This window comes from Stegostoma tigrinum, chromosome 5 (genome assembly GCF_030684315.1).
Source record: "Stegostoma tigrinum isolate sSteTig4 chromosome 5, sSteTig4.hap1, whole genome shotgun sequence".
NCBI classification, from domain to species: Eukaryota; Metazoa; Chordata; class Chondrichthyes; order Orectolobiformes; family Stegostomatidae; genus Stegostoma; species Stegostoma tigrinum.
In genome coordinates, this window is record NC_081358.1 from 91,696,847 (window position 1) to 91,710,245 (window position 13,399).

General features: G+C 41.1%; 1 protein-coding gene across 4 annotated transcripts in view; it reads left to right on the top strand.

The window, feature by feature from the left end:
* The window catches only part of LOC125451698 (probable C-mannosyltransferase DPY19L4), a 95,126-nt gene that overhangs the window by 71,100 nt on the left and 10,627 nt on the right, over nt 1-13,399 (top strand). For all 4 annotated transcript variants that reach the window (XM_048529203.2, XM_059646141.1, XM_048529204.2 and 1 more), the window contains 2 exons: nt 3,061-3,193; nt 6,412-6,570. In XM_048529203.2, the coding sequence (XP_048385160.1) occupies nt 3,061-3,193; nt 6,412-6,570 (292 nt within the window). The remainder of the gene's footprint in view (nt 1-3,060; nt 3,194-6,411; nt 6,571-13,399) is intronic.

A 13,399-nucleotide genomic window follows, 5' to 3' on the forward strand; every position in this document is an offset into this window, starting at 1 on the left:
GCACGTATTCTTTAGTAAAATCAGTAGCTGGGAAAGAAATGAAAAGTGACCTGACAACAAAGACTTTGGGCTGTCTGGAAATTTGGCCTTGCATCTCATCCACATGGGACCACTGGCAGTCGACAGATGCCGTGCTGTATCTTGATCTCATGCAACAGTTGACGACCTAAACAATTCGGCCAACATTGATACGGGGGATACTTTCTGTATGGGGTGCATATATGTGTATGTGTGATGGTATATGAACCAAATGCTGTCAGTTCAGCACAGTGAAGATGCTAATTGATCCAGCTTTTGCTGCTAATGTGTATTTAATTACCAGTTTTTGAATTTAACAGAGGATTCTTGATTTTAGCACAGTTCCTTCAGGGCGGAACATAATCTTGCATTTGTTATCAAATTTAGATGGTAAGCTGAACATGTTTTGGTAAAGCAAAAGCACTTCATTCAGAGAGAAACCAGATTATCTGTTAGTTTAGAGCAGAAGTGTCACCAGTCTGCACAATTGAACCTTTTTGACAGATCTTGCTCAGCGTAGAGCTGAGCCACACAACTTTAGTTGAATACCCCAACTTCATGCATAATTGTATTTTCATTTGATGCCTGACATTGCATTTTATTACAGAAATCACACATAGTGAATTTTCAAAACACGTTACCTCGCGTTGAACTATGTCTAAGAAACAAAATAATTCATGTTTTTGTACTGTGAAGCTCGTAGCAGCTGGATAGGTCAGGAGTGAAAATATACTCAACTCCAATCACTGTTGTTTCTGGTATAGTTTGCAGTATGACTTTTTTTCTCTTGTCTGGTAATGAAGATGCCTAAAGAAATTTGCTGAGGTTATCGAAATCCATTCGTTTCAAAATATTTTCAAACCTGCACATTCTTTTCTATGAGAGATAATGGGAACTGCAGATGCTGGAGAATTCCAAGATAATAAAATGTGAGGCTGGATGAACACAGCAGGCCAAGCAGCATCTCAGGAGCACAAAAGCTGACGTTTCGGGCCTAGACCTTTCATCAGAGAGCTCTCTGATGAAAGGTCTAGGCCCGAAACGTCAGCTTTTGTGCTCCTGAGATGCTGCTTGGCCTGCTGTGTTCATCCATTCTTTTCTATGATTCTATTTCTGATTTAGTTTCAAGTACTTTGTTCCTTACAATCGGTCGCGATATCTTATAGAGCCATTGCAGAACTCAGACTCATTTTCTACATGCAATGAGAGATTTTTGATATCACATTTGATTTTCTTTATGGTTTGTTCTTTGTCATAATTTCTTTTTAAACAACAAAACAAGGAATAGGAACAGGCTATTCAGCCCATTTGTTATGATCATGGCTGGCCCTTTACCTCAATGCCATACCCCTTGATACCTTTAATATCTGAAAATTTATCTATCTCTTTCTAGAATATATTCAATGACATGGCCTCCGTTGTTTTCTGTGGTAGAGAATTTTAAATGTTCACTCTCTTTTTCAGTGAAGAAATCTTTCCTTATCTCAGTCCTAAAATGTCCATCCTCTTATCTTGAGACTGTGCTCACCCCCAGTTCTAGACTCCCCAACAAGGGGATCTAGTCTGTCCAGCCCTGTTAGAATTTTATCTGTTTCAATCAGCTCCTCACTCATCGTTCTAAACTTTAGTGAATGCAGGTCCAGTCAAACCAATCTCTCCTCTTGGAATAACCTGCTATCCTTGGTAATAAGTCTAGTGAAACTCTTTTGCACCTGCTTTATGGCAAATTTAACCTTTTCTTAGGTAGGGGGACCAAAACTGCACATAATACTCTGGTGTAATCTCACCAAAACCCTGTAAAGCTGCAGTAAGGCATCCCTACTCTGACCTGAGATCCTTTTGCAAAGAAGGCCAAATATCATTTGCCTTCCTGATTGCTTGCTGCACTTCCCTGTATACTTTCATTTATGCATTTACAAGACACCCTGAATTCCGTGTAATCCACATTTCCCAATGTATCACCATTTAATAAATGCTCTGCCTTTCTGTTTTTCACACTAAAGTGTAAAACTTCATATTTATTCATATTATTTTACATCTGCGGTGTGTTTGCCCACTGACTCAACTTTGTCTAAAACACCTTGAAGCTCTTTTGTATCCTCCTCACAACTCTCAATCTCCCCCAGTTTTGACATCAGCAAACTTGGAAACATCGTAAGGATGCTGCTTGGCCTGCTGTGTTTGTCCAGCCCCACACCTTGTTATCTTGGAAACATTGTATTTGGTTCCCTCTTCCAGGTCATTTATATATAACTCTCCTTGCATTAGTTAGTGGCTGCACCCATTATTCCCAATCTTTGTTTCCTGTCCAATAACTAATTCTCATCAATGCCAATATATTACCCCGAATGGTGGTACTGGCTCGAAGGGCCGAATGGCCTACTCCTGCACCTATTATCTATTGTCTAATCCCAAATGGTTTAATTTTGGTGACTAATCTTTTTAGTGGGACCTTAACAAAAGCCTTCTGAAGATCCAAATACATCACATTCATGGGTTCTCCATTATCTATTTTACATGAGATTTATTAAGCATGGTTCGCCTTTCATAAAGCCATGTTGACTTTGTCCAATCCTGTTAATACTTTCCAAGTTACCATGTCAGATAGTTGGGATTTATCAGCAGGCTTGGGTTTCTAAACAAAAATGTTGTTAATTTCTATCATTTGGATGTTGATTCCAGCAAATAAGAAACAGTACCATTCAAAGGGTCTGCTTCTAAATGGATGCTGTTGCCCTTTTTCTGACTTTCACATGAATCGTGTATCAGTTTACTGCTTCTAGGAATGGGCAAGACATTGAGTGCTTTACTACATTGTATTTGAAACACTTTGGGACACCCTGACTGCTGTGATGAGGAGCCTTCTAAGTGCAAGATTGCTTGATCACTGTTTGTATCCTTTCAGTTTGTACAAACTTGTTTTTTTACCTGTGAGCTAGGTTATATATGCATTTACCTTCAGTATTAAACACATCTGTCACTTATGTACTTTAAACATTTTGTTTTAACTTTTTAATTTTATTTATTGTTCTTATTGCCTAGACGACAAACACCAACTGCTGCTGTGTTTGCTGGAAGTATGCAACTTATGGGCACTGTTAAACTCTGCACTGGCCGAACAGTGACCACTCACCCACTCTACTCAGATAGGGACCTACGAAAACGGACAGAAGAGGTGAGTATCGAAAACAGGAATTGCTGGAAAAATTCAGCAGACCTGGCAGCACAATTTCTGTTTTTGTTTCTGACTTCCAGCATTTGCAACTCTTTGGTTTTTTTTTAGAAGAGGTACTTCTTATAGACTTTAGTAAGATATACACAAAGTCATATGCTGGGTAGATATATAGAAATGACATTATCTATTTTGATATTGTGACTCACTGACTTGATTCAGCACACGTTTTAGGTGTTTTTCTGTATATGGATAGGAGCAGTGGTGCAATTGGAAGGTATGTCATTAGTTGTGGAGAAGAATGCTGTGATACAAAGCGTAAAGAAATCAATCAAATTGACTCTAACATCCAGTAATAACAAAGGGAATGGAAACAACTGTTAACCCAGTCTCATCAACCCTGCAAAGTCCTCCTTACCAGCACTGGGGGCTTGAGCCAAATTTCAAGGAACTGTGCCAGCAGCCTGACAGTCATAGTCATAGTCGCGGTCACCGAATCTCATGTTACAGAAAACGTCTGAGATGCCACCACCATCATCCCTGGGTAGGTTCTGTTCCACAAGAAATGATGCTGTACGGGGGAGTTGTGCTGTGAGTCCTCAAAGTTGACCTGAACTCCACTGAGTCTCACAGCATCGGATGAAACATGGGCAAGGGAACTTCCTTCTAATTTCCATTTACTGCCACCCTCAGCTGATGAAGTTCCTCAATGTTGTATAGCACATGGAGGGTGAGAAGGACACAGAATGTACTCTAGTGAGGGGCTTCGATATCTATCACCAAGAGTGGCTCAGCAGCACTACTAGTGACCCAGCTAGTCAGATCCTAAAGGATTAGGTCTGCAGCAAGAGGAAAAATCTTACTGGATCTCTTCCTCTCTAGTCTACCTGTTGCAGATGTCTCTTTCAATGACAGCATTGGTAGGAGTAACCTTTGTACAATCATGTGGGGATGAATGTCCTGACTTCATGGTGAGGATATTCTCCATCCTGTTATGTGGCATCGTCACTGTGCTAAATGGGACAGACTTCAAGCAGATCTAGCAACTCAAAACTGTTCATCAACAAGACAGTATGAGCCATCAGCAGTGGGAAAAGATATTCAACTGTAATCTGTAACCTGATGGTCCGGAATGTCTCTCACTCAGCCATTACTAAGCTGGGAGGTCAACTAGGTTTAATGAAGAGTGATGTTGGGCATATCAGGAGCAATACCAGCATACCTAAAAATTGGGTGACAACCTGCTGAAGCTGCAACATGGGATTGTTTGCATACCAACAGAGGAAACAGCATGCACCAGACAGGCATATATGAGCCAGCAACTAATGGATCAAAATCTGGCACTGGGTTCTGCAAAGTGGCAGATAATTAAACAACTAACAGGAGGAGGAGGTGCTGAAAATATCCTAATCCTCAACAATGGGTGGGGTGCAGCACATTAGTACAAAGTACAAGTCTGAATTATTTATTTCCATTTTCATCTCAGCTTCTTTCAGAGGTCCCTAGCGTTTTGCGATGCCTGTCTTTAACCACTTGAGTCTCATCACATGGTATCAAGAAATACCTGAAGGCACTGGATGCTGTAACACTGATAACATTAGGCAATAGGAGAGTAATGCTCCAGACGTAGCCATGTCCCTAGCCAAGCTGTTTCAACACCATTGCAACACGGATACTAATCTGGCAGTGTGAAAAACTGTTCAGCTATATATGTCCACAGCAAACCAAATGAATCCAACCCAACCAGTTACCACCCCATCAGTCTACTTACCATCAGCAAATTAATGAAAATGGTTGCGATTAATGTTATCAAACAGCAGTTGCATGGATTAAATTGCTGAGTTTAGGGTCCACCAGAGGCATTCATTTCCAGATTTCATTAAACACGGACAAAAGAGTTGAACACCAGGGATAAGATGAGAGTGGTGGTCCCTGACATCAAGGCCACATTTGATTAAGTGTGGCATTGAGGACCCCTAGCTACACTGAATCAGTGGGAATAGGGAAAAATCTCTCCACCACTTGGAGTTACTCTTGTGTCACAAAGGAAGATGGTTATGGTTGTTGGAGGGCAATCATCTCCACTTGAGGCATCTCTACTGGGGTTCCTCAGGCCCAACCATCCTCAGTTGCCTGATCAATTACCTTCCCTCTTTCATGAGATCAGAAGTGGGGATGATCACTGATTATTGTACTATCTGAGATTTCTTAGATACTGATGCTGTCCTTAATCTGGATAATACCCTCCTCCCTCTGGACAATCTATCTTCGATCCGCCTCTCCCTCTCTCCCTATTTATTTCAGAACCCTCTTCCCCTCCCCCATTTCTGATGAAGGGTCTAGGCCCGAAATGTCAGCTTTCCTGCTCCTAAGATGCTGCTTGGCCTGCTGTGTTCATCCCGCTGCACACCTTGTTATCTCTTTAACACCAGAGCCTGGCCTGAGAAGTGACAAGTAGCATTTGCATCACAAAAATGACAGGCAATGACTAATTTCAGCCATTGAGAATCTATTACCTCTTTATGTCAATGGCATTACCATTGCTGAATTCCCCACCATCAACATCCTGTTGGGATTACTGTGGACCAGAAACTCAACTGGAGCAGCTGTATAAATACAAGAGCAAATTACTCACCTCCTGTCTGCCCAAAGTCTGCCTAGAAATGTGATAGAATGCGCTGCATCTCCTTGAAGAGTGTGGCTTTAATGACGTCCTCCAGGACAAACAGCCCAGTTGGTTTGCACCCCTCCCACACTTACAGTATTTACTTCCTTTGTCACACCTGCACAGTGGCAGCACTTGCAGGATAAACGCCCGGGTTTGTTCGACAGCACCTTAAAAACCCATAACCACAACCACGTAGGAGGACGAGGGCAGAAGATGCAAAGGAAAACAACACCTGCAAGCTTCCGGCCAAGTCAAACGCCATCCTGATTTGGAACTGTGTCGCTGTCCTTTCATTGTGACTGGATCATAATCCTGGAACTCACTTGCTTCAGAGCTGTGGGTGTTCCTACACCTCACGCGTTGCTGCAGTCCAACAGGCAGTTTGACACCACCTTCTTGAAGGTGATTAGAGATGAGCAATAAATGCTGGCCCAGCATGGATGAAGGAATTTAAAAGCAAGAATGTTTCATTGCACAGATGTATAAATCCATGGTTTAGGGCTTTAGATGCCAATTTTCAGCTCATTTCTGAAATCAGTTGTTTCATTACCAGATCTACCAAGTCTATTCTAGAAGATCTGCAGAAGATATTTATATGATTCTGATGTCATATAAAGCTGATTATTTCATAATTGAAGAGGGAATTTGTAATGACATGGGACCAGTGAAAGGCTGCCGAGTGAAGGATTTGCTGGACGTTGCAAATGGCCATGTAAGTTTTTATTAAGGATCTCCTACACATAATTCATGTATCGATTTGGGAGTAAGTCTGACATGGTGTTTGGATCTGTGAAAACAATATATGCGAAGCACAGGCTGGTAATTGTTTCTCTTTTTAGGAACATTGGAGCAGGGGCTGGCAGTTTAGCTGAATGAGCTTGCTGTGCTGTTCTAGATCATGGTTGACCATTTACCTCAATGCCATTTTCCCATCCTCTCTCTTAAGTATCCTTTGGTCTCATAAATATCTGGAAATCTGTTTGGTCTTGGGGCAGTATGTGGCTCAGTGGTTAACACTGCTGCCTCACAGCGCCAGGGACCCAGGTTTAATTCCACCGTCTGGCAACTGTCTGTGTGGAGTTTGCATGTTCTCCCTGTGTCTGAGTGCATTTCCTCCGGGTGCTCGGGTTTCTTCCCACAGTCCAAAGACGTGCAGGTTGGGTGGATTGGCCATGCTAAATACCCTTTAGAAAGCAGGGATGTGCAGGTTAGATGCGTTGCCGTGGAAAATGCTGGGTTACAGGGAAAGGGTAGGAAGATGGGTCTGGGTGGGATGTTCTTCAGAGGGTTGGTGTAGACTTGTTGGGCTAAATGGGCTATTTACACACTGGGGGGTTTCTATGATTCTATCTTGAATGTGCTTCATGACTGAGCTTCCGGAGCCTTCTGGTAAAGAATTCCATAGATGCACGACACACTGACTGATTTCTGTTTATCTCACTCCTAAATGGTTTGTCCCTTATTCTGAGACTCTGTCCTCTGATTCTAGACCCTTCCTAATAAGGGGGAAACATCTTCCCTGCAGCTATCCTGTCTACCCCTTTGAAGACTTTTTCAAGTTTCACTGATATCCCTTCATATCCTTTTCAAGTCTAAGGAATACAGGCCCACTGTCTACAATCTCTCCTCTCGGACAATCCTGCCATTCAGTATGGTGAACCTCCACTGCTTGGGTAAGGGACCAAAACTGCACGTGCTATTCCAGGTGAAGTCTCAGCAAGGCTCTAGATAATTGCAACAAGGCATCTGGAGTCTTGTACTCAAATCTTGTTGCAAGTAAGGATGGTAGTTTGCTGTACTGGTAGTTTCCAGTGTGCTGTTTGCCTTCTCAATTGCTTGCAGCACCTGCATTTAGTTAGTTTTCAGTGACTTATGTACAAGGACACCCATGTCTCTTTGGACATCAACACTTCCCAATCGCTCACTTGATACCTGTGTTCCTCCTTACAAGTATCCACATTGTATTTCACCAGCTAAGTTTTTGCCTACTGGTGGGGGAGACAAAGGCCGAGTGGTATTATTGCTAGACAGTTAATCCAGAAGCTCAGGTAATGTTCTGGGGACCTGGGTTTAATTCCCTAATAGATGGTAGATGTTGGAAATTGAATTCAATAAAAATTTGAAATTAAGAGTCCCATTGTCAACTGTAAGAGGAACCCATCTGTTCACTAATGTGCATCTTTAGGAAAGCAGTCTACCATCCCTACTTGATCTGGCCTCAGTGTGACTTCATACTCACAGGCGATATAGTTGAGTCTTAACTGCCCTGTGGACAATAAATGCTGGTCTAGCCAGCAATGTCCACATATGATTTAAAAAAAACTGTGACAGCCTGTCCAAATCTGCATGAAACCTCTTTGCACCCTCCTCATAAATCTCATTTCCACCTAGTATTGTGTCCTGTGCAAAATGGGAATTATATGTGGCAACACATTTGGTATTGGCTGCTCAGTTTCTATCTGCTATGATCGATAATGTGGATAAATCGTAGCATTAGTCATTTGAAGCAAACATTCCGATTTGCCTCCGTGATTGGGAGGGGTTTTGGCCCTCTCTTTCCCCATTTGGCTTTAGACAGAAGAGATAACAGATAGTAGATCTTGAACAGCAAGGCCAATTTATGGTTTCTCTTTATTCGCTCAGGACTAATTTGTAAAGTTTAATACCCGTTAAACTGTTTAATGATGTATAAAGGTGATGGGTGAGCAGACCCCATTTCTTTTAGATGTGGCTGATGTTGACAAGTTCTGTGAGCATCGTGGCCTTATTTAAACATGCATTTAAATTAGATAGTTAGCTCCCAACATTCCGAAAAATAGGCTGGCTAGTAAACCTCACTATAATGTGACCAAATGAAGTGGCTGCTGTCTCGTTAGAGAGAGAACACTGGCGGTGGCCTAACTTGAGGGTTACCATGTCTAAGGCCAAGGGAGAGGCTGAGAAGGAGAGACCTTCATAGTAACCTTGACTGGTGAGGGAATTGAACCCATGCTGTTGGTGCCACTCTGAATCGCAAAACAGCCTTACATCCAAGTGAGTTAACCAATCCAAATTGTAGTAAACCACAATGTATTGCAAAGTACTGGTGCTTATGACCATTGAATCAGTTAAAATCATTCTTGTTGGATTGTAGCATCTTCATCAGCATCATATAAATTTGAAGTGTTTTATTGCATTAGTAACTCATCAATGAAATAGGATATTTTCAAAATGTGAGTCGACAAAGATGTTGCAACATGTTCTAATGGATTGTTAGTGGAAAATGGTAGTATGGAACAAAATACTGCAGATGCTTGGAATTTGAAATAAAAGCAAAAAAAACTAAGAATACGCGGCAGATGAGGCAGCATCTGTAGAGAAAAACCAAGCTAATATTTCAGCTTACCTTTCAGGTGAACTTTCATTGTTCTGATGTTAAATGGTAAAAGTAATTTTAATTATGCTTTCAACTTCAATTGCGTAAGAATATAATCATATGGAATACATTACTTTGAATTACAACATGCTGAATTCAGATTGTGTTTGTATTAATTCTTTTAAATTTATGCAGTTATTGGATGTGGGCATGACTGGAAAGACTAGAATTAATTGTCTACCCCTAATTGCCAGTAGCTCCGTGGATCACAAAACATGCAAGAGAGCAGTTAAAGTGTCGGTCACTTTGCTGTCAATCAGCTGTCATTTTCAGAAACTGGGTATGCTCAGTAATTTTCTTCTGTAAAGGATGCGAGTGAACCATTTGTGGTTTTTGTGACAATATGGTGGTAGAAGATCTAGTAACTGGGAATTTTTCACAATCTTCAGTTCATGGGAAGATGAGATCAGATCACATCAAAGCTTTTGTAGACTAAGTAAATACAATGCTAACATTTATGTAATGGTTATTAAAAGCTTTACCATGTTGCCTTGAGGCACTTCAAAATTATGTCTTTTATGTATCTGCATTATTAATACATGCATAGAATTTATAACGGAGGAAATAAATGCTAGCCCAGCCGGCGATGCCCATCCTCAAAAGTGAATACAAAAAACAAGTCCATTTGACTAAACTAGCCCGTGCTTGCTGTTGTTAATACTCCCACTTGAATCTCCTCCTGTGCCAGTCACCATTTTTCAGCTGAACTTTCTTGTTGTTTTCTCACATCTTTTTCACTGAAAGCATTGAAACTGTTTGTGTCAAGACAATTTAATTAGCACATTCCACATTCTAACCACTCTCTGAATAAAAACATTTCTCCTTGTATCCTTGTTGGTTTACTAGTAATCATCCTTGAATTTATGGCTCAAAGTTTAGGATTTGCCCCACGAGGGGAAACATTGTGTGGAATTTTCTCATGAGACCTTTGCTCAGGAGTGTGACAGGTTTTCCTGTGTGGTTACATCCTTCTCAACTCATTACACATGCATGGTTAGGATCCCAGTTGACATTAATAGCAGACAAGTCCGATTCCAGAGAGAAACCTGGCTTCTTAGATCCTAACTTTTTTTTAAACCATGGAGTTACTAAACTTATCACAAGAGATTGCTGTCCACATTTAACACACAATAAAACATTTATTAAAAGGAAAAAAAAAGTGAATGACATTATACCTTTCGAAACAAAATATTGGAAAGATATTTAAATAAAGACGTAAGCAAAGATTCAGATTTATCCCAGATATATCCCAGCAATATCTAGGCAAGCACCTAAACTTCAGTGAAGCATTTACATTATCTGCATTCTACGACTTCGTCTCAGACTCAGGCTGGTACAGCTGCAGCCAGATTCATGTTGGCAGACTTCTGTGCAGCCACTAAATGGTTTTTCCCTTTGTCTTGTGTAGAAACGTAGAAAATATGGGCAGGGAGACGCCATTCAGCTCTTATAGCCTGTTTTGCTGTTCATTATGATCATCACGGGATCACCCAACTTGGTCCCTTTTAACCCTAGGAACTATATCTAACTCCTTATTGAAAACATTCTATGCTTTGGCCTCAGTGGCATCTTTTGGCAAAGATGTCAGGTCAGCCATTTCCTTATTGAACTACAGAATAAAGATGGAGAGGCCGAGTGGCCTACTCCTGCTCCTAATTGGGTGATATAGTTGTGTAACAGGACACAAGAAGTTAATAATGAATTGGCTCTGACAACTGCATCATTCGTTACCAATGGATTTGCTGAACAGACAGAACAGACTCTGCATTTGACCTTGTCAAACAGGGATGATGCTTAGGAAGCGAAGAAGTATGTTGCCATGATAAAAAAATACACTTAGCCTGCAGGGGCACCAACGGAATAGAATATGCGCAAAACAGAAAGGAGCTGTCAACTCTGTGCTGTATCTGTGAAGGAGCAATTCATTATGGCTAACACGAGGGTCATAGTTTTAAGCTGGTTGGAGGAAAGTATAGAGAGGATGTCAGAGGCAGGTTCTTTACACAGAGAGTTGTGAGAGCATGGAATGCGTTGCCAGCAGCAGTTGTGGAAGCAAGGTCATTGGGGTCATTTAAGAGACTGCTGGACATGCATATGGTCACAGAAATTTGAGGGTGCATACATGAGGATCAATGGTCGGCACAACATTGTGGGCTGAAGGGCCTGTTCTGTGCTGTACTGTTCTATGTTCTATGTTCTATTTCCACAGGCCCACCACTCTCCCTGTGCTTTAATTTTACATGCTAATCTCTTATATAGAATTTTATCAGACACCTTCTGACATCCACTGGTTAGCCTTTATCAACTCTACCAGAAACACCAAATATAATTTAAACTTAAAAAGTTATACATTGACCTTAACACTATAAAATATTAAATTTTAGGGGCAGAGAGTTCTGCACCCTTGCACCCTGTTTGGCTCCAACATTCCAGTGCCACATTTAAAAGACACTGAAACTCTGTATTCCTGGAACACCACTCAATCTCCATTCTTCACTTGCACCCACTTTCACGGAGATGTCAGAGACCAGGCAAATAGCTGTGCCTCACTTTAGTAATGCCTACCGATATGGAGGCTGTTCAGGCAAGAAGTGGAATTTTTCTTTTGGGTCTTTGAATGGCACAAGAGGTCATCCTGACTGACAAAGGGAGTCTAGAGGGAGGTCAGTGCCTGTCGGCAGTTCAAGAAAACCTGACTCCTAAAGCTGCAAGAGCATGAAATGACCTGTTGCGCTCTGCCAGAGTATGTACCACTGTCAATGCTTCATGCTCCTATGAATGTGAATTAGCATCGTAAGGTTAAAACTACATAGCACAGGTATCTCCATCAGATGCCTCATGTGCAGTCAATATCCATCATCTGATTGCAGCTACCAATGTCACATTGCTGCTGTCATAGCGGTAATGACCCTTACACTTGCCAGGATTCACGCTTAAAACATGAAAAAAGAACAATCGCACTCAGCAGCTCATGTACCATCAACTCATTGACTTTCATTACAACTAAGAAAATGTTCATTTTTCACCAAAGTCTGTATGGGACAGGATGCAACCACAAAAGGTGACATTTTGAGTTGAGCTTCCTTTTGTACTTAGCTTCTTTTGCTAGTCCTGGTCGGGTCTGCTGGTATTAGCTAGTGTGGCTGAGTCACTTGAGCCGGCTTGCTTGCTCAGTTAGACTTCATCCATTACACTGTGAACACTTATCAACAACAGGCCAGACTGTGTATGACTGAGACTCATGAGCTAATCACCATGCAGAGGTTTCACTCCTAACAGGATGCATTTGCACAAAGAGCAGGTTTGATATATGAACCATCCAAATGACCGAAAAGCTTTCTACTCACCAGAGCTTGGAAGAAGAACATCCTGCTAGATTCACCACCTCATAAATATAATTAGATTTGTAAACGGGCACATTTACAATTTTTGGCTCACAAAATTGTGCCTGTGAATGTAATTGCACTGGCCTGGGTATTGATGAATATTCATGACCAGATAATGAATGCAAAACACGTCATAACCCAACCCACCTAAAAAGTTCTTGGATCTTAACAGAAAATGTTTAACCTGCTGTTGGGAAAGGGATTTTGTTTTTGCCTCATACTCAATTAATTTATCCTGTCCACTCTTCTGAAAGCTGTAGATGGGCCAGGAGGTTTCACCCATTCTCTACATTCCTGACTCTTCTGTTTTGTATAGGAGCCCTAAACTGTTGAATATTTTTGATAGTTATCCTCTCAATTCTGATACCATTAGTATAAATCCTCCCTGACCCTTTAGCAGCTTTTCTGTATCCTTTTCATAGCAGTCTGCCAGCATTTCTCTGTCTTTTTCATAGTAGTCTGCATAGCAGTCAAAGTCATACAGGAGTCCTCTGCAAGTTTTATAATTTTTACAATTTATGTGTTTTATAATTCTACATTGCTGGAAATAAATGGTAGTGCTTTATAAGTATTTTTAATGAATTTGCTTTTTATTAAAATACAATGACAACTGCACCTCTAAAGCTTTTTTAGCATTAGCATTTGCAGGGGAAAAGGGTGACACAATGGTATTATCACTTAGCAGCAATGCAAAGACCAAGGTTAATTTTCTGTGAACACGGATTTCTGTACAAATCAAG